The sequence below is a fragment of the Meyerozyma guilliermondii genome, genomic scaffold, assembly GCF_000149425.1.
Source record: "Meyerozyma guilliermondii ATCC 6260 scaffold_6 genomic scaffold, whole genome shotgun sequence".
In the NCBI taxonomy this organism is placed as follows: Eukaryota; Fungi; Ascomycota; class Pichiomycetes; order Serinales; family Debaryomycetaceae; genus Meyerozyma; species Meyerozyma guilliermondii.
Genome location: NW_001809795.1, coordinates 261,939 through 283,118, shown reverse-complemented (window position 1 = coordinate 283,118; position 21,180 = coordinate 261,939). Strand labels below are relative to the sequence as shown.

The following is a 21,180-nucleotide window of genomic DNA, read 5'->3' as shown; positions in this document are numbered from 1 at the left end:
TTAGAGTGAGCCTCACTTGCGAACCGGTTCAGCTTCTTGACTCATTGAAGATGGTACTGCATACAATACGCGCCACAGTCTACAAGGTATATAGTTATCATATTCATTAGTCGTTAGTTGTCGTTGTCGCTATAGCCACATCTTCCTCTGAACTACTCTCCAGACTTTTTCTATGGTTTTGCACGTAGTCAAGATGTGGAACATTTTCGATCTCAGTAATATCTTCGTTATCTGTACTCTCCTCATCCGTCTCAGTTTCTTCGCTTTCATCTTCATCGTCATATCCACTCTCGTCACTTTCGTCACTCTGCTCGTAAACAACAGGAGTCTGCAGGCCCGAAGCTTCGTAGCCCAGAGCTCTTCTTGAGATACTGAGATGCTTGGCATACTCCAATTCGGAGTAGATAGCTTCAAGGGCCGCAGATACACCATCTTCATGGTTGATTCTTTCGCTGATACTTCGACACTTTTCGATCATTTTGAAATCAGAAGTCACTGTGTTCAATGCTTTTGTGAGTGATTTAGAATTGAGCTTTTTCAAGGAAAGCCCTACTCCCATTTGTTCCACTCGAGAAGCATAGAAGAACTGATCTCCAAAGAACGGCTTGATAATTGTGGGAAGCCCAGCTCGAAGTGTTGCGCCCGTGGTACCCGAGCCTCCATGATGGACGGCCGCATCGATACGCGGGAAGAGCCAGTCATGGGGAACCGCTCCAGAATTGAATACTTCTGGGGGTAAGTCAATCTCAGGTTTCTCTTTTTCAGCTTTATCATCAGAATCCAGAAGTCGATCAGACCATCCTTTGTTCAAAATACAGTAGATGTCAGCCTCTTGAACCGCTTCCACAATAGCCTTAGTCAAACTCTTTGCGTTCTTCACCACAATAGATCCAAATCCAATATACACCACCTTCTTTCCGTTTTCCTTGGCGAGACTCAAAAACTCTAGAAGCTCTGGAGGAGGATTAAAGTTACTACCTCCCTCATTCAAGAACCAATATCCTGTCACTTTGACCCAATCTGGGAAATCGACAGATGGAGGAAATATCGAGGGGGAGATATTGTATAGGAACGGGATCTTGGTTTGCTGTAATTTGAGTAAACTTGTGCGTGGTAATCCCAACTCATTCTGGCGCCATCTGTTCACTTGACCAGATATCCCTTTCCAAAAAAGGGTTTCGAACATAACGTGAGTCAAGTAGTTGTAAGAGCCACCCTTCTTTTGGTCTGGAACAATAAATGCGTGAGGATAGGCTCTCGTTCTTGTCCATGGCATTGTGAAAGCTCTCATATATGGAATTCCAAGGGCTTCAGCAATATGAACTCCTCCCATAGCGCTTGGACTTTCAATCAAGATGTCGGTTCCTTGACAAGCGTCCCAACTAGAAGACAAAAGCTCCGTTATCCAAGAGCGAAACTTGGAACTAGCCTCTTTGATAAACGTCACAGACATAGAACCGTGTCTTACCATTAAAGCCATAAGTTCTGTCGGATTACCAGCAATTTCACGAAATTTCACATTGTGTCCCTCAATCCATTCTTTGAATTCTGAGTGAGTTGCAATTGTTACATCGTGTCCTTCTTCTTGAAGACCCTTCGCTAGAGCCAAATACGGCTGAACATCACCTCTCGATCCAATCGTCAAAAGTGTGAATTTAAAAGAAGTAGAAGGTCTGACTTCGGTCTTGATGAGTGGTGAATCTTCTAATAGCAATGGGACATCCATGCCTATAGCCGCATTAAGCTTCTCCTCGAACATTTGGATTCTCGCTTGATTGATACGCCGCCTTCTTGCTTGCTTAGCTCGTATGTGCATCATCTCCATGTCCTTTTTCCACTCAATGCCTGGTGCCTGTACCTCATCAGGAATGTACTTAGGTCCCCACTGGTGTGGTTCGGGCCTCCAATTTTCTCTTCCATGAAGAATTTCAAGTTGCCTCAAAATCATGGCCTCACAGTCATCACGACTTTTTTGAGAACCGAACTCCAAAAGAAGCTTATCCTGCCCTCGTATAACCAACACCAACCCAGAGTACTTAAGTTTTATTCCCTTTTCTTTATAACAATTTTCTAAATCTTTGAGTGGAAGTATCATTTTGGTAGACACCCCGGGAAGCAAACTTCGGAAACATAAATCAGAGTCGCCCAAATATAGCTTACCATAGACTGGGAGTGAACGTTGTAAATGAGTTGTATAGCTGGCAACAAGCCTTTTCTCCATGTTGAAAGAAAAGTGATTCAAAAAGTTTTTATTGGAGATTTCCCGGAATGATGAGTCTTTTTCATAGTATGGGTCTTCGTTGTCTTTCTTTTCATAATGTGTGGGATTAGACGACCAAATGCCAGACATTCCAGATATGGCCTTGATACTTTTGCTGAATGTTTTTAACCCCAACAGTTTCTTTGGCATCGCTTGCTCGTACTCTGATGCCTCACCGAAATTCAATGGAGTCGGCATAGCTGTATGAGAGGAAAGTATCTCTGACTTTGACTTCACGTATTCATCAGGTGTTTCAGCATCAGATAATTCATTATAACGAGCAGCCGCCTCACTAACCTGCTTCTGAGATGCTTCAAAGGAGAAGTTGATGTTCTTAAGACCCGTAAGTGATAGCTTTCGTGGAAGTTGCCAAGCGACATCAAGTCCTCCAGACTCAACGAATTCAAGTCTTTTCTCGTCAGCAAATGATGAAGACCTACTCCTACTAAAGAGCCTTGAAGGAGAAGCCAATGACTTGCCAATCTTTTTGATTGTCGACAGTTCATTATTAGTTTCTGTAGGCGTCAACGTAGGGGTGCTCCCATAGGATCCCACAAAGAGCTGCTCGAGTAGTTGATTTGTATCATTATCGCAAAGAGTCGATATTGATTGATCGGATCGAGAGTCAACACGCAGAACTTTGCGTTTAGGGGTTTTAGCACGGTTTATAATACTTTCTGATTCCATGGAGATTTTCAGCGAGGGATCAGAGCCTCGTGAAAACATAGTTTGAACATCACTAGTGGCATCTTGATCAGCCAGCATGAAGCAAGATATCGCCTCCATGAACTTTGCACCGTGTTGGAAGAACAACAAATGGATTTTTCGTTGATTGGAGTTGACAGTTTGTTCGTCGTCTCCTTTTGACTGTTTCGAAAGTCGCTCTTTCATCCTAGTAGTCAGTAGCCGTTTTTGATTGACAGTATAGATTATAGTGACTGATATCGTTGGTTCCTCGTCGGTTTCGCTGTTATTGGCCACGTCAAACAAGATGTTTTTCTCGATCCTATCGATCAGCTGTATAGGCACCTTGAAAAGCACCTCATTACGAGCATTCGAGTTCTGTAACAGAAATACCACTTTAGTGATATTATTGACCCATTTTCTGGCAGAAAATTGATTATCTGCGCAAAATCGAAAAGTTCTCTTCTTAGTTTGTAGACGTATCCACACCCCACCCGTCAAAGGATTTTCTTCTGGTTTTTGGTCCTGTGCAACAAAGCTGCTAATATCTGACTCTTCATCAACGGTAGAGTCGTACGACCGCGGTGTCGCTGTTTCCGAGTATTTCCCAAAGCCACAACGAGGGGAGGTTATACCCATTTCTCGGTTTGCTTTCAGATCTTCTATTTCGGCATGAATGCAATCTTTGAGATCAATTACCACCGTGGGAAAGTAAAGATCCACTGCAGAGCTATAAACCGACAAGGTTTCCAGCCGAAGAATTACCCAGAACCGGTGTGCCATGGGTCCAGAAAGAATTTGATCAGTAAAGTTCGGGTTCCGCATGCTCAACGTACCCGCCTGGACGACGTCGTCAGAATCGTCCACCAGCTGAAAACCATCGCTGTCAGTCATATTATCGTGCAGATATCTCTTGGGAAGAAACGAGAAGAAGAGGAGATTCTTATGGGTCAAGTAAATGTGGCCCTGGAGCAAAACGTCTTTGGCGAGCCAAGCATTGTAGTTACCACAAAAGTACTCATTATCTTTGAGTTGAAATACTAAAGTCAACTTGTCAGCTATCTTTAGGCGAAGGTCCCGAACTTTGCGCTTGTACAACTCGGAGTCTTTGTTTTCTGTCGTCAGGTGGTCCTTCTTTTCGTTATGAACAATTAACACTCCCTCGTGTATCAATTGCGGGTCTAAGTTGTCAAGTATGGATTGCTGGAAAACAGACAACTTGCTGTCTCTTTGGTCCAGTGTGTCATCAAGAGCACTAGACTCAAAGCTATTTTCCTGGATTGTTTCAAACTCTGCCGTGGGAGCAACCTTCTCGAAATCCAAGAGGCCCAGTCTTCGCAGTGCTGCGTCATGAAAGGTGTCTGCAGAAGTGTCAGAATGTAAGTCTTCATTGTAGGAGGAGCGAGTGTCCGAGGTTGATATTCGTGGAGCTGGTTCTTCCATTGGTTTCAGTTCTGAGTCAGCATCCTTCACAATTGTCACTTTTGAATCATTTTGTGGCCCATTCTCTTTCACCAGAGAGTCATCCGCCGTATCGCTTTCAGTGTCCTCGTCACTCTCATAGTCGAATACTCCATACGCCAACAGCGGAGACCTTGCCCGGTGCAACCCGGGCTCGGGCAGACCGGCACCACTGCGCAATTGCTTCAAAAAACAATGACCAGATTGGACCAGTGTAGCCGTTAGCATGTTGAAGAATTGATTGAGTGGCTTCAATTCACCAAAACCTGTGGCCTTGTCATCTTCATCTTCTCGCGGAGTTGAATTGTTTGAATCTTCAAAGGGAAACTCATCTTCTTCAGAAGTACCACCGGGACTCAAGAATGAGAATGAAGACTGTAAAGGAGGAATCACCATATTCCCAAGCCTCTTGTACAAAGGTGGCTCAGATGTCGTTCGCGTCGGTGGCAATAGTTCGGCGTTATGCTGTTTCGTCGCCATTGCTGGCTCATTATCAGCCATGGTAAAAGGTGCCGATAATTGGCACTGAGGGTGGTATTTGTGTACAAAGGTTTAAGATCACTAATAGCGCAAAGTATAAATTGCGGAAAAATATAATCAAGATAAAATGAGATGTACCACGAGAGATAGACCGCTCAAGTCCGAAATGATTGTTAGTGTTTGAATATTCACATGCCGCCGATAGCCACACCCGGACATCGCACTGTATCGAATTTAGGTTAATTTTCGATTCCAGAGCCCGAGCCGCGCAAGCCGCGACCAAGCTTACCGAGCGGCCGGGGCTGAAAATATGCGGTCTGGGTAATTTCAGCGCTGCGTTATTATTTCAGTCTTCACTATAAATATCTTAATGCTCTATGTACATTTTCTGCACATTCTCTATGTACTACTCTCTATATGTCTTTAAAAGCTTGTTCAATTCGCTGTCGGGATTATTGTACAACTCGTCGAATGAGCCATCTTCAACTATTTGTCCATCGCCTGCAAGTACAATCACCCGCTCGCTGTTGCGGATTGTAGAAAGCCGATGGGCAATCAGTATCATTGTAAACTGCCTCTCGCCGGCCACAGCCATGAGGTTGCGCATCACTATCTCTTCCAGACTTGTATCTAACGCCGAAGTGGCCTCGTCAAGCACCAATATCTCGGGCCGCTTAATAAGGGTCCTCGCTATCGAGAGCCGCTGTTTCTGTCCTCCGCTCAACCGGGCGCTGCTCGAGGGTCCCACAATCGTATCGAGCTTGGCGGGAAATGCCTGAATGAAATTATATGCATTGGCAATCTCAAGTGCCTCATTGATGTCGGCTGCAGTACAGTCAAGCTTGCCAAATCGAATATTCTCTTCAATTGTGCCACTGAAAAGGACAGGATCTTGTTGAACGTATCCCACTTGTTGTCTAAAGTGAGTGAGGTTCATATCCTTGATGTTGTATCCGTTGACAATTACACTGCCTTCAATAGGATCGTAGAATCGAAGAAGCAATTGTGAAATCGTCGATTTACCGCTTCCAGATGGACCAACAAAGCAAACGTGCTCGCCCTTTTTGATCGTAAGATTCAATGGCTTATTACCAAATATTGGTGAATCAGGTCTCGAAGGATAATGGAACTTGACATCGCGGAAAACTATATCTCCGTGGATATCCTTGATCTTACGCCCCAAGCTGGTAGTTATGCTAGGTTTCAGATCCATAAGCTCAAACACACGTTCGGACGCACCTAGTCCTTTCATCAACTCTGTATAAAAGTTGCCGAGTCCAAATACTGACAGTCCCGTATACACGGCATACATCATGAAACTTGAAAGATCTCCAATGGAAATATCACCCGAGGCTATCAATTTGGTACCAACCACCAAAAGGCCCACCATAGTGACATTACCAAGCAATCCATTACCACCATAGTATATACCACTGAGAAACCCCTCATGCGTAGAAGTTGTAAAAATTTTCCTAACTTCTTGGTTGAATTCGTGGACAACCCGTTTCTGTTGACCGAAACTTTGGATGGTCTTGATCGCATTGAACTTTTCTTCAGCAACTTTCGTCATTCCTCCAAGATTTTCCTGGATTTGGCGAGACAAACTTTTTATTCTCCGTCCGTAGAATGTAGACATTATGATGAGAGGAGGGAATATCAAGCTCATACATAAGGTCAATTGCCACAGGACATATGACATCATTGAAAGTCCCACAACGCCACTGATAAGCGCACGGGCACCATCCGATATATTTCCACTCATGGTTCTTGCAATGATTTGGGTATCGCTTGATATACGAGAAATCAAATCACCAGTTTTCATCCCATTTTTAGATGGTCCCAAGTCAAAGAAATAGGAATCTTGGCTAAGGATCTTTGAGAAGACGCGTGATCTTAGTCGAGCCACGAGCCGTTCACCGGCTGAGCGCAACAAGTACATCCGACCAAAGTTGGCAGAAGCACCTATGCCAAAAAGTACTAAAAGTGAAGTGTAAAATTGGTATTCTGGAAGTCCTAATATAGTGATTTCAGTTGCTGCGTCCTCGAGCGGAGCTTTCGTGGTATCGATGATCTTTCCTATGAACAAGGGAAGTGACATGGATACCGATGAAGTGGTGACAAGACACAACAATGCCGCGGCAAGTACTTTTGTCTCTGGTTTTGCAAGTTTGATAAGTCGTTTCAAGTCATTAAAGAGATTTTTTGGGCGGCCTGGTTTGGGTTGTGGTTCATTAGTCGATTTGACGTCTTCGTTCGAAGGTGGCGGCGACTGGTTGGAAGAATTGAAGCGAACGTAAAGCCTTTGTGGACCTACTAAAGGTTTTAGGTGATGAATGAGCGTGCGCGAACGTACCGGCCGAACCAAACAGGACCGTATGGTTGGCGCTAGCACCGATACTCGAAGCATGAAATACACAGTTTCGTTGAAAGCGACCGCGGGAACGAATCAGCCGCGACTAGCTGAAGGGAATGTGTGCAGGATGTTCGAAACAGGACCCTAACCAAATTCGTCAGTGCCTCTTAGAATGTTGAAATTCTCTTGGGATGCTGCCAATTCCAAATCGTGCCAGCAGTCATCGGTAAGTGTGCAGTTGTAAAGAGCTAAGGTTGAAAAGTTGCCCTTTGACCCAATATTGTGAAATATATGCAGATTGATCTTTTTGAGCAAATAACTGCGTTCGAGATCGAGGTATCGTAAACGAGGAAATGAGGCTAATTGAAGGTCTGAATTTTCGAATCCAATACGTTCAAAGTAGTTTCTTCCAAGTGAAAGGACTTCGAGTGTCTTGGGGAGCCGCGAGATAAAATCAGGTGAAGTTATCTTGTTATTGGCAATGGTTAGTATACGTAGCTTTGCCGGCCATTCAAACTCTTCTATGAGGTTTCCAATGAGATTGTTGTTCAATTTGAGCAGCTGCAAGTTTTCAAACCGACAGAGCAACCTTCCCCATTCTATATGCAAAAAGTTTCCCAAGTCCGAGTTGTGGATATCGAGAGAGACAAGCTTCAGCAGCAATGTGGGACTCAAGCTGGCACGAGGATCTGCCAAATGGGTCAATAGCCTCAAGATCAGCACTCCCACTGCGGTTGGGAGTTCGATGGATGACTGGTCGCGGCCACTACTTATCACGAGAGAGAAACCATTGATCATGTTGAGATATTGATGAGTGGTACTTTCAGCTATGCCTTTCTGAGGAGCCACAAGACGAGTTAACATGTCACTAAAGGTGTTGAGCTCTTCCATAAATACCTTTGGATCCATAAGCTCTCTGGTGAAACAAAATGTCAATGAGTTGGGACAAGTAGAGATCAATGCTTTCTGCTTTAACGATACTGGGCTGCATGAAACCACCAGGGAAAGCAGGTAAATGTCGATATAGTTTCGCTCCTGTCCAACATGTTTGGGCATATATGTCTCGGTAGAGTCCATCACTAGTGTCTTCAGATAAAGCAGGCTGTACGCAAGGATAATAAGTGAATGGTAACGATCCCCATCATCTGTGTGCTCAAGATCAGAAGCTAGTTTATTAATCTCAACAGTAGTGAGAAACGAAAATATGCGGAGAACAATTTCTGGGGGAAGTCGAAGAAGCAAGTTGGCGAGATCCACCATAGTTGTAAACCAAGCCGAATTTTGGATCAGATAGCACCTGGTGCACAGATGTAGATACCAACGTACTTGGTGGTTATTCTTCCATTTCTTCTTCGACACCGTCGATTTCTATCTCCATCATTTCCTCATCACTATCAAAGCCCTCGAAAGTGTCCCAGTAGTTATAGCCTAGATCCTTATGCAACATTGCCTCTTCTTTATCTGTTCGTGCTTGTTGGCGTCTCTTGAGCTGCAGTTGTTCGAGTCGGTTTTCTTGGTCCAAAATTGACGCTAGATGGTTCAATGTTATTGAACGAGTCTGGCTCAATAGGTCCATGATTTGGTGGTAAAATCGGAATGTTTTAAATTGTTTGCGGCCATGCGCACGGTTGTAGCGACGCCAAAATCGATTGAATAGTCGTAAAGCCCATCTCTGAAAGTTATATACTACTAGGATGCGCCAGTCATAGTACTTAATAAGTGACATACGTGCTTTTTGTGCATCCATGTATTGCAATGCTAATTTTTTCACAATGTATGAATTGATATCATCTGTGGATGGAGCATGATCTAGACCTGGATTAACTTCTAGCTCTTCTTGATCGTCAAGAGACAACGAGCTAAACAAGCTGTCCAAGCGGATTCGTTTGGAACTGTCGTCATAGCTTGAAAGTCTTCGTTTCCTACTGGGCATGAACCATTAAAGAGAAGCTTCTAGTATTATATAGTAGCGGATCTGCGACCCGGGGTTATATGCAGGTGCGGTCTGAAATGCAGAGCTGCAAATTTATAATAGTAGTATCTATGCTAGCAAAATTCGTATATGCATGTCTATATAATTCGTCTAACTCGTATCCTATAACCCTTCCCGAAGACTGTGGCTGTCTCCGGTGGTTTTGCTTTCTGACTTGCTCACACCCAATTCTGTACATAGCTGATCATAGTATGCTTTGAGAGTTCGAAGATCTTGAATAGTGAGTGAATCAAAGTCTGTATCCTGGTACTTTGTGAGTTCTCTAATCGGAGCACTGAACACAGAAGATTCTTCCTGAGATTCTACCGTCGAATCGTTGTGCTCCACCTCTGGAGCTGATTGGGATATCGCCCCAAACCACCGATCCATTATCTGTATACTGGTGGTTCTGCTACGAGCTCCTTCGGCTCCTTTTAGGTCGAGCGAAGTCTGGCTTGCATGGTTAGCGATGGTGGTAAAGCTTTGGTTTTGGCTCTGTGACTGACCAATGCGGGTCATGAACTCGGTAACTCCTGTGGAAAACTTTTGTGTGATGGAGTTCCGCTTAGGGTCAACATGATCATCCACCAGATTTGCTCGTTCAGAATCGAGTCTAACATCAATGCTATCTGTATCTCCCTCGCTAGTAGGGGTTCTGAACTGTGGAACGGACACCAGACTAAATCGTGTGATCAAACTCCTCATAAGCAGCGAGCCGTCGTCTTCGGTAACCTCCATTGATGGAAAAGTTTCTCTTCTTGTCGGACCTGAATTGTTCCCCGAGTTGGACCGCAGACGTGTGGTGATTATAGACCCGGCATTCAAGCGGCTGCTTATGGCATTTAAAAGTGAGGTAGAACGGCTGCGGTTATTGCGCAAACGGACAGGTGAAGAGCTGACGCTTGAACCACTTTCTTGCTTGATTTCGTCAGGGAATTTGAATTGGGTAAGCATATCTTTTTCCACGAGCTTGATAATAGAGGTGGACAAAATCTCAGCTTCCATTTTGCAATTGCAACTCATCGCCAGTGACATTCAGGAGGAAGAACAAGGCTGCCTCGAAAATTCGTCAAGTAATACATAAGCTCGCCATTGTTAAGGTACTCTGCTTGAAGGTGTGCTGCAAGTTTCTTTGTCGGAGTCAAAAAAATCAAAGTCTTTGACTGGATGTTCTGTGTCATCGAGGTTGAGGTTCAAACACTCAAAGAGCAGCTTGCGAGCTCGCTTCTTGTGGATCACCAGACGGGTCTCGGGTGCATAGTTGGAGAATGAAGAGTGAGTAGTGAAATGTTGAGGATCAATGCCAGTAGGGTCCAAAAGATTGAGAAAGTTTTTTATGAACATGAATGTGAGGTAGAGATCACAGCCCGATCCATGACATACAAGAAAATGGATGAGTATGGGAAGCAAATGATCAGCAGAGACATCTTTACTTGTCTTCCCTGCTGAACATTCGGAAAGAAGTGTGATGAGACGCTGTTGCAAGTGCACCACCACATTCAACTTTTCACGTGGAGTCACCTTTTCTTTGACCAGTGCAAGTAGTCGCAGGAGCATTTGTATTTCTTCCTGTTTATCCACGAGTGGATAAGGATCACCTTCTGAAAATGCTTCGAATGGAATATTCTTCATGGCTTCTAACTTGTCGTCAAGAAATTCCTGGAACACTATATCGTGGTGATCAAACCTTTGAAGCTTCTCATGTAACAGCAGGCCATCCGGCAGGGTGGATGCAGAAAATAGTTCGGTGTGAGCACATTCGAGTGCCTTAGCCACAGTAAGGTATTTATAGTAATTGAACACTCGGAGTTGCATGAGAGATTCGTTATCGGTTCGCTTTGAAAGCTTGATGGACGACAGTGAGTAGTTGGCGATGGCTAAAAGGTAATCGTAGTGATGAGGATGGGCATTGAAATGATCCAGTTGGGCGATAAGACGCTTTTTGCTTGAATTTGACTGGGTATACACATTGATTGCAAGTCCATTAAGGTCATCGTAAAAGCTATTGAAAAGAACTTTAAGCTCTTCCAAGGAAAGTGGGGCCTGAAACCGTGGTTCTCGAAGATAACGGACAAACCCCTGAGTTAAGGCAGAAATCAGGGGATGAAATGTGGTAGTAGTTTCAACTTCTTTCCGAATCGGGTGCAAAGGCGCAAGTCTGGTGGCTGATTCCGAGTCCGGGACATTCGGATTGGAATGAGGAGTGTCCTCAGAAGTTGTCTCTTCTGCCATCGAAGCCTCCGACTTCATTTGTGCCACTGTACTACTCAGGGCACCTGGCATGGAAACGTGTGAATGAGAGCGGATCAGAGGGATGTGCAGGGATGGCGCGGTGTCTGGGTGCAGAAACTGCTGCGGTTAAGGAAAGTATGGTAGTATGCAAATATGATGTAGTCTATTGGCAAGATGATCGTAGTTGTTTTATCGTATCTCGTTCTTTGAGATTTCATGCTCTTTCTCATTCTTGTACTTGTACTTGTACTTGATTTTCATTTCCATTAAGCACATGCCGGTCGTTCTCATTATGTTCGATCTGGTCGTTCTGCTCAAACTGACTGATCTCGTCAGTCTGGTCGTTCTGATCGTTTTGGTCGTTTTGGTTTTGTTCATTTTCGTCGTTTTCGTCGCTTTCCGGCATCGCCTCTACCCGATTTAAGATACTCCAGTACCATGGCGGAAGCATGAATAATCGAAGCAAATCGCTGGTGGTAAGCGGTCCGCGGCCCGCGTACTCCCGCTGGGTCTGTCTGGTCTCAGACCATGCGATTTTTCGGCGTTCTTCGTTTTTGTCAAAGTAGACATTCGCAAGCAAAAAGTCTCTGGAGAACCACCAAAAATGGCCCACGGTGTAGTTGACAAATTCGTTCCAGAGGAACGGCATGTACACCGCCAGGCGGACAGCCGACGCCTCAAGCAGAAGTGAAGCGTAAACCTGATGAGCAAAGTCAATTTGCGTGATAGCGTGCATCACAGTTAAGCACCAAGGAACATAAGCTCCTGGAATGCTGAAAAGCCCAAAAATCACCACCGGAGACTGAGGGTTCTGACGGCACCAGATATACCATATTACAGAATCGAGAACTGTGCTCAATTCGCTTACATTGATTCCAAGTTTGTAGTAACCGATGGTGACGACGACAATTATCAGAGCAGCAATTGATGCCATGTAGTACAAGTAATCTGGGATTTTGTAGGCTTCCACCATTGCCCGTAGCGTAGCATGTTTTGACTCACTTAATCGGGCCATTCGGCGTGGAGGAAACATGGATAACGGAGTGGTAAATTTGCTCTCTAGATCCAGCGCCGATCCCATCATATAGTATACTCGAACCAAAAGACTGAACGAAAGACCTTCAAAATGACAAAACGCAGTGATGAGACGCCACGGCTGAGACCAGAAAGTTCTTTGAGGCGTAAATAAAAGTTGCTTGGAACTACACCATCCTAAAGATGTGAGGGTAGCAGATGCAATAATCAGTAACAACCAGTATCGGGTTACTGGAGGCACTCTGGTGACCAATTGGCCAACGCGGTCCATTTGTGGAAAATGACGTAGAATTTGCTGAGGAATGTTTCGCTAAATCGAAACAATGACGCTTCAAAGTTGCGTTGCGCGGGCAAAATCCTAAAAGTCAAATAGGCTATTTGGGGCAAATTCGGCACTAGTTACCAAACTTGTTGACACCAAACCTTATTTAAGCTTGCTTAGAATTGACAAGAAATAGAGGCAAACAGGCAAACAGGGGCAATAATTGGACAAGAATTGGACAGGAATTGGACAAGCACTAGAGGCAACAATTAGAGCCAACAATTGAAGTCCTATCTTTCAAGGCTAAACAACCACACTCACAGAACAAATTAATGACTATTTGTCATCCTTGATCAACTTCGTGTTTCGCTTCTCATGGAACTCATCGATACACTTATCTACTCGCAACCGCAAATGATTCCTGACGCCATTCGTCTTCCGTACGATTATCTTGCTGCGATTCCAGGCACTAATGGCGATATCAGAACCCAGTTTATCAAAAGCTTTAACGATCTCTACTTTACCATCGACAACCATGATACTATCGCTACCATTAGCGAAGTTATAACTGTGTTCCATAACTCGTCACTCCTAATTGACGACATTGAAGATGGCTCTGAGTTTCGTCGGGGTCTTCCTGCTGCCCATACAAAGTACGGGGTGGCTCTGACTCTCAATTGTGGTAATTTGATGTACTTTGTAGCTCTTCAAACAGCTCAACAGAAACTCCCTCAATACCACCCTAGCGACAACAAAAATGATATTGCATTGTCCATACTGAATATTCTCGTTGAAGAGTTGCTCAATTTGCATCATGGTCAGGGCCTCGATATACACTGGCGGGATCATCTCAAGACAACCAAGCTCCCGCTGATAGAAGAATACATGGAAATGATCATGAACAAAACCGGAGGATTATTTCGGCTTGCCGTTAAACTCTTGGGAGCTTTCAGCACCCCACAAGACGAGCCAACTGTGTTGGCCATAGCTAATCTCTTCGGGATTGTATTCCAGATCCGTGATGACCTTATGAACTTAGTTGACGACAAATACTCACATATGAAGGGCATGAAAGGTGAAGATTTGGTGGAAGGCAAGTTGAGCTTGCCAATTCTCCATTGTTTACACACCCTGACAGAGGACTCTCCGGTTAGAACACTCCTCTATCAGATGGATATGAAACAACGCCAGCAAAATCTTCAGCTCGTGGAAGAAGCAGTGGAGTACATGAAGGTGGAAACCAAATCACTAGAGTATACTCAGAATTTATTGCGGCTCTACGGAGCCAAAATCATAGAGTTGGTGGGTCCAGACACAAACTCGTTTTTGGTACAAATAGTAGACAAGTTGCGAAATTCCATATAGCTTATACCAACACCTTTCCTATGAATCGACACCCGCACACCAGCGCGTCCTCATCAACTCTTTCGCATCGCATTTCTTCAACATTTTACAATGCTCTACCTAGTGGGTTTGGGACTCTCCTATGAGACAGATATAACAGTACGTGGCCTCGAGGTGGTCAGAAAATGTAAGCGTGTATATTTGGAGGCATACACTTCCATCCTCATGGCTGCAGATCAACAATCGTTGGAAAAGTTCTATGGTAGAGAAGTGATTTTGGCCGACAGAGAACTTGTAGAAAGTGGTTCTGACGAAATCTTGAAGGACGCCGATACCGAGGACATTGCATTTATGGTTGTGGGTGATCCTTTTGGAGCAACCACCCATTCAGATCTTATAATTCGTGCTAGAGAGCTTGGAATCAAGGTCGAAGCCATCCACAATGCTTCAGTTATGAACGCAGTTGGTGCTTGTGGATTACAATTATATCAGTTTGGACAAACTGTTTCGCTTGTGTTTTTCACTGAAACCTGGAAACCGGCCTCGTTTTATGATAAAGTGCTTGAAAACCGTAGAATTGGACTCCATACTCTCCTTTTGCTTGATATAAAAGTCAAAGAACAAAGCATAGAAAACATGGCTCGTGGCAGATTGATTTATGAGCCACCTCGGTATATGGACATTGCCACTGCTGCCAAGCAAATGCTTGAGATTGAAGAATTGAAGGGACAGAAGGCATATACTCCTGACTCTCCTTGTGTAGCCATCTCCAGACTTGGCCTGCCTACCCAGACGTTCAAAGCAGGAACGTTGGCGGAAATGGCGGAATATGATTCTGGAGAACCATTGCATTCATTGGTGTTGATGGGACGCCAAGTTCATGACTTGGAACTTGAATACTTGGACGAATTTGTCAACGATCGTGAAGCATTCCGTAAGGCGGTGAAGGCAGACCAAGAGTACTTTAAGCCCCCTCCATACGTTCCAGAAGCTGAAGATTAATCGGCTTTTTGCTTAACATCTTGCCATACATTCTCGCGGATATCCCAAATCATCCAATCGTACCACCCGTAATAGGCAGGGAAAATCGTCACCAAATGCCACAATGAATGAGCATCCACCAAGTCATAAAAAATGGGTGCAAAATCAAAAATTTCCAATGCCATGCCACATATCACGATGACACATAAGAGTAGCGGATATAGCGAATAAAGCTTAGACGAGCGAAGGAAAAACGAACTGAGAACAACCGTGTTCCACTTGGTGTAACGTGCAAAGTTCATGGACTTTTCAGGATGATTATGCTCCACATCGTAATACCGAATGTACAAATCGAAACACAACATAGCCCAGCATATGTTCTGTAAAATTCCAATAAATATATTGGCCCTCATATTGTAGGTGTACAGCCAGTCAGTCACCAAGTGGTACACATGACCAGAGTACAAGGCCACACACAATGCGGTGAAAGCGGCCAGCCATAATTTCCGGTCGGGAAGATATAATCGATAAACTCGAGCAAACACAGCATGGAAACCAGTCAATACTGTGAGACCAGCCAAAAAGTAGTCTAATCTTTCTGTGAGTTCAAAGTCTCGAATGTGGAATATGGTGGAGCATATCCACGCTGCCAGGGTTACAACTGACACAATCAAGATATTATGAAAGTACAGTCCATAGTGAGGTGGTGAAGTATCAATTTGGTGCTTTATTTTCCGCAATCCTTGCAAGTGAACAAGCAAATTACCAATGGAAAATATCATGGAAGCAAATTCCTGGATGCCGAAAACTCGTAAAAATGGCCATTTACCGTGAAATTGAAGCACTTCTTCCTTTTCGTCCACGCGTTGCTGGGTGACCAAACGCTGACATTGATAGTCACAATTCTGTTCACACGTCCAATAAAGTAGTTTCAAGTGCTTTGGTAAGGGCAAGGGATCGAAATTCCAGTCGAATCTATTTTTTTCGTTAAAATTGGCAACAGATCGATGATATCGATTTGGATCCGATTCGAAAAGTCTATAATTACACGTTATTGATTCACATCGGTGTCTGCACTCGTCGAATTCGTCCAAGTCGTCACCTGGCGAAGCAATAAATAAGGGGAGATATACAAGAAATAGTAACCACCTGATCATTTTCAGAGGGTTGTTGAATATAAAAAAGAGAGTCGCGAATTGAGGATTTTTGTGCACCAACGGGCAAGTAATGGTGCTTGTCCTAAAATGATTGAGTCGAAAACATGATGAGTATATGTATAAAAGTGCTCTGTCATGCTTTATTAGCCCTTATTGACCAATAGTAGTTAATAGGCTTTAGAGACTGGAGTTGATTTGTGCAATTGTATCATACAGTTTTAGCAAAACTGACAAACAGCCAACATTCAGTACTAAATGGGTAAAATCACTCCGAATGTAACAGTTTGAATGTGTATTCTGAAAATGAAATTTCGTTGGAATTTAAACGTCTATTTCATCAGGCTTTATGCATTTCGCAGCACAAAAGTACTCAGACGGCTGCAATTTTAATCGTTGGTAAAAAAAATAAGATTTCCTAAATCTTCTTAGCGATTGCAATGATCATCATAGAATCCTGCTTTGCTTTCTGATTTCAGCCATATTAAAATATCCAATTGGTTATGAATCACTTCCTCAAAATCAATCCCGTCTTAAATTTCTTTATATTTTCCAACCTTAAATCTCTTCAAACCAACACAGACATTGCTACTACATCACACAGACATTTCTACCATCACACAAGACAACCTAGTTTCCTTTCTTAAAACATTTCCTCCTCTATGCTCATGACTCATAGACTGCATGCGACTCTCGAGTCTCACATTTTTCACCACTACAGTACCAATCAAAATCATGTCTGACTTCTGGATCGACTACTTGGACAATCCTACGTTGTCAGTGCTCCCACATGATTTCCTCAAGCCCGTCAATAACTCGTCGGTTGAAGCCAACTATCAAGTAAATCTTGCCTCCAATTTTTCCTTCACCGCTGGTCTTGCAACATTCGCTGCACTTATCTACAGATTAACAGGAGATGAAGATGTGGTAATTGCGACAGATACGGAGGATGGCAAGCCGCTTATTGTGAGATTGGCCATTGCTGAGTCCACTACTTTCAAAGAATTGCGTGCCAAAGTTGAACATGAGATCAAGACTGCAACCAGCCATATCAACTACCAAACGTTAGACGAAGTCGCCCGTCGTATCAAGGCATCCAAGGGATTGGACGATGAGCCAGGATTGTTCAAATTGAGTTTCCAGCACTCAAAGCCATTGCAACAACTTTCAAACTTGGCCGTGGGTTCGACGGTAGATGTGGCCGTGTTCATGTCCGAGACCAACAAGACACTAGAGTTCTTTTACAACTCGCTTCTCTACAAGAATGAACGTATAAGTATCATGGCTGAGCAGTTCAATGCTTTTGCTTCAGGTGTTAGTGATAATGCTGAGGTTGAAATTGCCAAAGTAAGCCTCATCACGAAAAGTCAAATCGACCAACTTCCAGATCCTACCACCGATTTGGACTGGTCCGGTTTCCGTGGTGCTATCCAGGACATATTCATGGAGAACGCAGCTCGTCATCCTTCCAAAACATGTGTGGTTGAAACAAAGTCTTTCTTAGATCCCGCCTCAAAGACTCGTACTTTCACCTACAAACAAATCAACGAAACTTCAAATTTGGTGGGTAACTATTTAAAGGAAACTGGAATCAAGAAAGGTGATATTGTTATGATCTACGCTCATAGAGGTGTGGATCTTATGATCGCAGTGATGGGTGTACTTAAAGCCGGTGCTACTTTCTCCGTTATCGACATTGCATACCCTCCAGCTCGTCAGAACATATACTTGTCAGTGGCTCGTCCTCAAGGTCTTATCGTGTTGGAGAAAGCGGGTGTTTTGGATGACTTGGTTAAGAATTACATCAAGGACGAATTGGAGGTTATAACCACCATTCCGCAAATGCGAGTCAACGACGATGGTTCGTTGCAAGGTGGAAAGTTGGAAGGGCAAACAAGAGACTGTCTTGAAGATTATCAGAGTCTTGCTTCGTCACCTACTGGAGTCAAGGTTGGTCCCGACTCAAATCCAACGCTATCATTCACTTCAGGATCCGAAGGAATTCCAAAGGGTGTTTTAGGTCGTCACTACTCTTTGGCCTATTATTTCCCATGGATGAGCGAAAAGTTCAACTTGTCGGCAGATGATAAGTTTACCATGCTTTCGGGAATTGCTCATGATCCAATTCAGAGAGATATGTTCACCCCATTGTTCTTGGGTGCCCAGTTGATAATTCCCACAGCTGATGATATAGGAACTCCTGGAAAGTTGGCTGAATGGATCGCAGAGTATGGTGCGACCGTGACCCATTTGACCCCGGCTATGGGTCAATTGTTGAGTGCTGAGGCAACCACACCAATTCCATCCTTGCATCATGCCTTCTTCGTCGGAGATATTCTCACCAAACGAGATTGTTTAAGGTTACAAAGTCTCGCTGAAAATGTTACTATTGTGAATATGTATGGTACCACCGAGACTCAAAGGGCTGTTTCTTATTTCGAGATCAAGAGCAGAAGCGAAGATCCAGTGTTCCTCAAGACATTGAAAGATGTTATGCCAGCCGGTAGAGGAATGAAAAACGTCCAGCTTTTGGTGGTGAACAGGAAGGACAGAACTCAAACTTGTGGTGTTGGAGAAGTGGGCGAAATTTATGTTCGTGCTGCTGGACTTGCCGAGGGTTACAGAGGACTCCCAGATTTGAACAAGGAGAAATTTGTAACCAATTGGTACGTTGATCCTAACGTGTGGGTTGAACTCGATAAAGCAAATGCTAAACTGTCTGAGACATGGAGACAAGAAGGCTGGTTCGGGCCCAGAGACAGATTGTACAGAACTGGAGATTTGGGCCGGTATACTCCCTCAGGAGATGTCGAGTGTTGTGGACGTGCTGATGATCAGGTGAAAATCAGAGGATTCAGAATAGAACTTGGTGAAATCGACACTCATTTGTCCCAGCATCCATTAGTCAGAGAAAATGTGACTTTGGTTAGAAGAGACAAAAATGAAGAGCCAACCCTTATCTCCTATATTGTTCCAAAGGATACTCCTGATTTGAAGAACTTTAAAGCTGAGGTGGGTGAGTTGGAGAAGCCTGATCCTGTCGTTGAAGGTCTTGCCATTTACGCCGAGCTCATCAAGGACATTAAAGCCCACTTGAAAAAGAGATTGGCATCGTATGCTGTTCCCACTTTTGTGGTGCCTTTAGCCAAATTACCTCTTAATCCTAATGGAAAAGTCGACAAGCCAAGGTTACCCTTCCCAGATACTGCGCAATTGGCTGCCGCCTCAAAGTTGAACAAATCCACCGAAACAGAAAAGGAAGACCTCAATGAATTTGAAAAAACTATTCATGATTTGTGGGTGGAAGTGTTACCAACACATCCCGCAACCATTTCCAAGAGTGAGTCTTTCTTTGACTTGGGAGGCCATTCGATTCTCGCAACCAGAATGATTTTTGAGTTGCGGAAGAGATTGCATGTCGATGTGCCCTTGGGTGTTATCTTCAGCAATCCAACCATCGAGCTGTTTTCAAAGGAAATTAACAAGTTTATCAAGGGTAACGACTTCCAGCTTGCGGACGGAGAAAATAATGTTGAGGATGCCTCCTCTGAAAAGGTGGACTATGCCTCCGACGCAAAAGAATTGGTGAAGACTCAGCTTCTTTCGTCTTATAAGTCAGCGCCTCCTCTTGACTTCTCCAAGCAAATTAATGTGTTCCTTACTGGAGCTACTGGTTTCTTAGGATCGTTTATCCTTCGTGATTTGCTCGTTAGTCGTCCAGATTGCAACTTCAAAGTGTATGCTCATGTACGTGCTGCTAGTAAGGAAGCTGGCTTAAAGCGTTTGAGAGATGCGGGAAAGACTTATGGCATCTGGGACGAGTCTTGGTCCGCAAAGATTGAGGTCGTTTTGGGAGATTTGAGCAAACCCAAATTTGGATGGGGTGAAACAGAATACAAGGAATTTGCCGATTTGGTGGATGTCATTGTTCACAACGGTGCACTTGTTCACTGGGTGTATCCATACTCCAAGTTGAGAGATGCTAACGTCATTTCCACTATTGAAATAATGAATTTGTGTGGAGTTGGAAAGCCCAAGCAATTTTCGTTCGTGTCTTCGACATCTGCATTGGACACTGAGCATTACTTCCGTTTGTCGGATGAACTCACCAGTAAGGGACTTCCTGGAGTACCTGAGTCAGATGACTTGAGTGGTAGTGCTGAGGGTCTTGGAACTGGTTATGGTCAGTCCAAGTGGTCGGCAGAATACATAGTTCGTGCTGCTGGAGACCGTGGGTTAAGAGGGTGTATTACTCGTCCAGGATACGTTGGAGGGTTTTCTCAGACTGGAGCTTCCAACACCGACGATTTCCTCTTGAGAATGCTCAAGGGTTGTGCTGAGTTGGAATCATACCCTGATATCTCGAACACCGTCAACTGGGTTCCAGTCGATCATGTCGCCAGTGTTGTCACCGCTACGGCATTGCACCCACCAGCACAGGACATTTTGCCCGTTGCTCAAGTCACGGGCCACCCCAGAATCCGTATGAATGAGTTTATCAGCGTACTTAAGAAGTATGGCTTTAAACTTCAATTGGATGATTATCCATCTTGGAAGGTATCATTGGAGAGATATGTCGTTGAAAAATCCGACTCGGCATTGTTCCCATTGCTTCACTTTGTGCTCGATAACTTGCCCCAAAACACAAAAGCACCCGAATTAGACGATGCCATGGCAGTGAAGTCGTTGAAGGCAGACCACAAGTATACTGGTGTAGACCGGTCTCAAGGTGCAGGAGTTGATGTTGCCCAGATGGGTATCTATATCAGCTATCTTGTGAAAACTGGGTTCTTGTTCAGCCCACCTTCTGGCGGAGACAAATTGCCAGACATAGAATTGAGCCAGGAAACACTCGATCTCATTGCATCTGGAGCTGGTGGAAGAGGCTCTGCTGCTGCAAAATAGACTGCAAGATAATAAATATAATTGTCATTGTAAAGGAAGCTCCCCATTACCAAGAAT

General features: G+C 44.1%; 12 protein-coding genes across 12 annotated transcripts; 4 read left to right on the top strand and 8 right to left on the bottom strand. All coding sequences in view use genetic code 12, as the record gives it.

The window, feature by feature from the left end:
* Nucleotides 1-106: 106 nt before the first annotated feature.
* On the bottom strand, nucleotides 107-4,906 carry UGT51C1 (Ugt51c1p; the record flags this gene model as incomplete). The annotated part of the gene is made up of 1 exon (XM_001482765.1): nucleotides 107-4,906. The coding sequence occupies one exon, from the start codon at nucleotides 4,904-4,906 to the stop codon at nucleotides 107-109; it is 4,800 nt and encodes a 1,599-aa protein (XP_001482815.2).
* Nucleotides 4,907-5,291: 385 nt separating this feature from the next.
* Nucleotides 5,292-7,292, bottom strand: MDL1 (ATP-binding cassette permease; the record flags this gene model as incomplete). The annotated part of the gene is made up of 1 exon (XM_001482764.1): nucleotides 5,292-7,292. One exon carries the CDS (start codon nucleotides 7,290-7,292, stop codon nucleotides 5,292-5,294), a length of 2,001 nt encoding a protein of 666 aa, XP_001482814.2.
* Nucleotides 7,293-7,382: 90 nt separating this feature from the next.
* Nucleotides 7,383-8,498, bottom strand: PGUG_04768 (uncharacterized protein; the record flags this gene model as incomplete). Its single annotated transcript, XM_001482763.1, has 1 exon — nucleotides 7,383-8,498. The coding sequence occupies one exon, from the start codon at nucleotides 8,496-8,498 to the stop codon at nucleotides 7,383-7,385; it is 1,116 nt and encodes a 371-aa protein (XP_001482813.2).
* A 73-nt stretch (nucleotides 8,499-8,571) lies between these two features.
* PGUG_04767 (uncharacterized protein) lies at nucleotides 8,572-9,171 on the bottom strand (the record flags this gene model as incomplete). Its single annotated transcript, XM_001482762.1, has 1 exon — nucleotides 8,572-9,171. One exon carries the CDS (start codon nucleotides 9,169-9,171, stop codon nucleotides 8,572-8,574), a length of 600 nt encoding a protein of 199 aa, XP_001482812.2.
* Nucleotides 9,172-9,333: 162 nt separating this feature from the next.
* PGUG_04766 (uncharacterized protein) lies at nucleotides 9,334-10,245 on the bottom strand (the record flags this gene model as incomplete). Its single annotated transcript, XM_001482760.1, has 1 exon — nucleotides 9,334-10,245. One exon carries the CDS (start codon nucleotides 10,243-10,245, stop codon nucleotides 9,334-9,336), a length of 912 nt encoding a protein of 303 aa, XP_001482810.2.
* PGUG_04765 (uncharacterized protein) lies at nucleotides 9,833-10,294 on the top strand (the record flags this gene model as incomplete). The annotated part of the gene is made up of 1 exon (XM_001482761.1): nucleotides 9,833-10,294. One exon carries the CDS (start codon nucleotides 9,833-9,835, stop codon nucleotides 10,292-10,294), a length of 462 nt encoding a protein of 153 aa, XP_001482811.2.
* An 11-nt stretch (nucleotides 10,295-10,305) lies between these two features.
* On the bottom strand, nucleotides 10,306-11,493 carry PGUG_04764 (uncharacterized protein; the record flags this gene model as incomplete). Its single annotated transcript, XM_001482759.1, has 1 exon — nucleotides 10,306-11,493. One exon carries the CDS (start codon nucleotides 11,491-11,493, stop codon nucleotides 10,306-10,308), a length of 1,188 nt encoding a protein of 395 aa, XP_001482809.2.
* A 175-nt stretch (nucleotides 11,494-11,668) lies between these two features.
* PGUG_04763 (uncharacterized protein) lies at nucleotides 11,669-12,748 on the bottom strand (the record flags this gene model as incomplete). Its single annotated transcript, XM_001482758.1, has 1 exon — nucleotides 11,669-12,748. One exon carries the CDS (start codon nucleotides 12,746-12,748, stop codon nucleotides 11,669-11,671), a length of 1,080 nt encoding a protein of 359 aa, XP_001482808.2.
* A 366-nt stretch (nucleotides 12,749-13,114) lies between these two features.
* Nucleotides 13,115-14,104, top strand: BTS1 (farnesyltranstransferase; the record flags this gene model as incomplete). The annotated part of the gene is made up of 1 exon (XM_001482757.1): nucleotides 13,115-14,104. The coding sequence occupies one exon, from the start codon at nucleotides 13,115-13,117 to the stop codon at nucleotides 14,102-14,104; it is 990 nt and encodes a 329-aa protein (XP_001482807.2).
* A 90-nt stretch (nucleotides 14,105-14,194) lies between these two features.
* On the top strand, nucleotides 14,195-15,085 carry PGUG_04761 (diphthine methyl ester synthase; the record flags this gene model as incomplete). Its single annotated transcript, XM_001482756.1, has 1 exon — nucleotides 14,195-15,085. One exon carries the CDS (start codon nucleotides 14,195-14,197, stop codon nucleotides 15,083-15,085), a length of 891 nt encoding a protein of 296 aa, XP_001482806.2.
* On the bottom strand, nucleotides 15,082-16,221 carry PGUG_04760 (uncharacterized protein; the record flags this gene model as incomplete). Its single annotated transcript, XM_001482755.1, has 1 exon — nucleotides 15,082-16,221. The coding sequence occupies one exon, from the start codon at nucleotides 16,219-16,221 to the stop codon at nucleotides 15,082-15,084; it is 1,140 nt and encodes a 379-aa protein (XP_001482805.2).
* A 681-nt stretch (nucleotides 16,222-16,902) lies between these two features.
* LYS2 (L-aminoadipate-semialdehyde dehydrogenase) lies at nucleotides 16,903-21,123 on the top strand (the record flags this gene model as incomplete). The annotated part of the gene is made up of 1 exon (XM_001482754.1): nucleotides 16,903-21,123. One exon carries the CDS (start codon nucleotides 16,903-16,905, stop codon nucleotides 21,121-21,123), a length of 4,221 nt encoding a protein of 1,406 aa, XP_001482804.2.
* Nucleotides 21,124-21,180: the final 57 nt, after the last annotated feature.